The 1,538-nt window shown below is 24.2% G+C and overlaps 1 protein-coding gene across 1 annotated transcript in view; it reads right to left on the bottom strand.

Annotated features, from left to right (window-relative positions):
* Positions 1-6: 6 nt before the first annotated feature.
* The window catches only part of LOC308469004 (NADPH-dependent diflavin oxidoreductase 1-like), a gene marked incomplete at its 3' end in the record, with an annotated part of 14,843 nt that continues 13,311 nt past the window's right edge, over positions 7-1,538 (bottom strand). The window contains 1 exon segment of the mRNA XM_081024326.1: positions 7-112. Within this exon segment, the coding sequence (XP_080880452.1) occupies positions 7-112 (106 nt within the window).

Below are 1,538 nucleotides of genomic sequence, written 5' to 3'. Positions count from 1 at the left end.
CAGCACCCGGGCCGGGAAGGGGCGGGATTCGCACGGGGGACCCGGCTCGGGGTCGGGGGCTTCCGATTGGTCGCCGTCGTCCAGGAAGTGGAAGGTGAAGCGGGAGGGCAAGCTGGAGGAGGATGCAAAAACTAATAATCAATAATAATAATAATAATAATAATAATAATAATAATAATTAAATGATTACTATTATTATTATTATATTAAATGATTATTATTAATAATAATATTATATTAATAATAATATTATATATTATATTATATTGTATTATATTATATTATAATTATTAATAATAATAATCATTTAATAATAATAATACTACTACTAATAATAATAATTATTATTAAATGATTACTATTATTATTATTATTATATTAAATGATTATTATTAGTAATAATATTATATTAATAATAATATTATATTATATTATATTATAATTATTAATAATAATAATCATATAATAATAATAATAATAATAATAATAATAATAATAATAATAATAATTTAATAATAATGATGATTTAATAATAATTGGTATTATTATTAGGTGAGGTTGGGTGGTTGGCTCCGCGTCAGCTCCTGTCATTAATAAAAATAATTAAAATCATCATCATCATCATCATCATCATCATCATTAATGACATAAGCTGATAATCATAATAATCATAATAATAATCATAATTAATGACATAAGCTGATAATCATAATAATAATCATAATTAATGACATAAGCTGATGGAGAGCCAAGCATCCAACCTTATCTAATATTATTCTGATGATTATTATTATTAATAATGACAGGAGCTGATGGGGAGTAATCATCTAATCAAAACACAAAGAACATTAAATTATTATTATTATTATTATTATTATTATTATTAGGAGCTGCTGGGCAGCCGAGCATCAACCTCATATAATACTAATAATACTACTAATACTAATAATAATAATGAAAATATAAGATGAGGTTGGATGTTTGGCTCTCTATCAGCTCCTGTTATTATTATTATTATTATTATTATTATTAGGTTGATGCTTGGCTGCCCAGCAGCTCCTGTCATTAATAATAATAATAATAATAATAATAATAATAATTTGAGGTTGGATGCCTGGCTCAACATCAGCTGTCAGCATCATTATTTATTACTATGTATTATACATTATTATTATTATTATTATTATTATTATTAGAGGTTGGATGCCTGGCTCGGCATCAGCTCCTGTCATTATCATTATTAATAATAATAATATAAGATGAGCTGCGATGCTCAGCTTCCTGTCAGCTCCTGTCATTAATAATAATAATAATAATAATAGCTCCCGTCATTAATAATAATAATAATAATAATAATAATGATAGCTCCTGTCATTAATAATAATAATAATAATAATAGCTCCCGTCATTAATAATAATAATAATAATAATAGCTCCTGTCATTAATAATAATAATCATAATAATAATAATAGCTCCCGTCATTAATAATAATAATAATAATAGCTCCTGTCATTAATAATAATAATAATAATAATAA

The sequence above is a fragment of the Podarcis pityusensis genome (genome assembly GCF_964106645.2).
Source record: "Podarcis pityusensis genome assembly, contig: HAP1_SCAFFOLD_623, whole genome shotgun sequence".
NCBI lineage: Eukaryota > Metazoa > Chordata > Lepidosauria > Squamata > Lacertidae > Podarcis > Podarcis pityusensis.
This window is presented reverse-complemented; position numbering and strand designations above follow the sequence as displayed.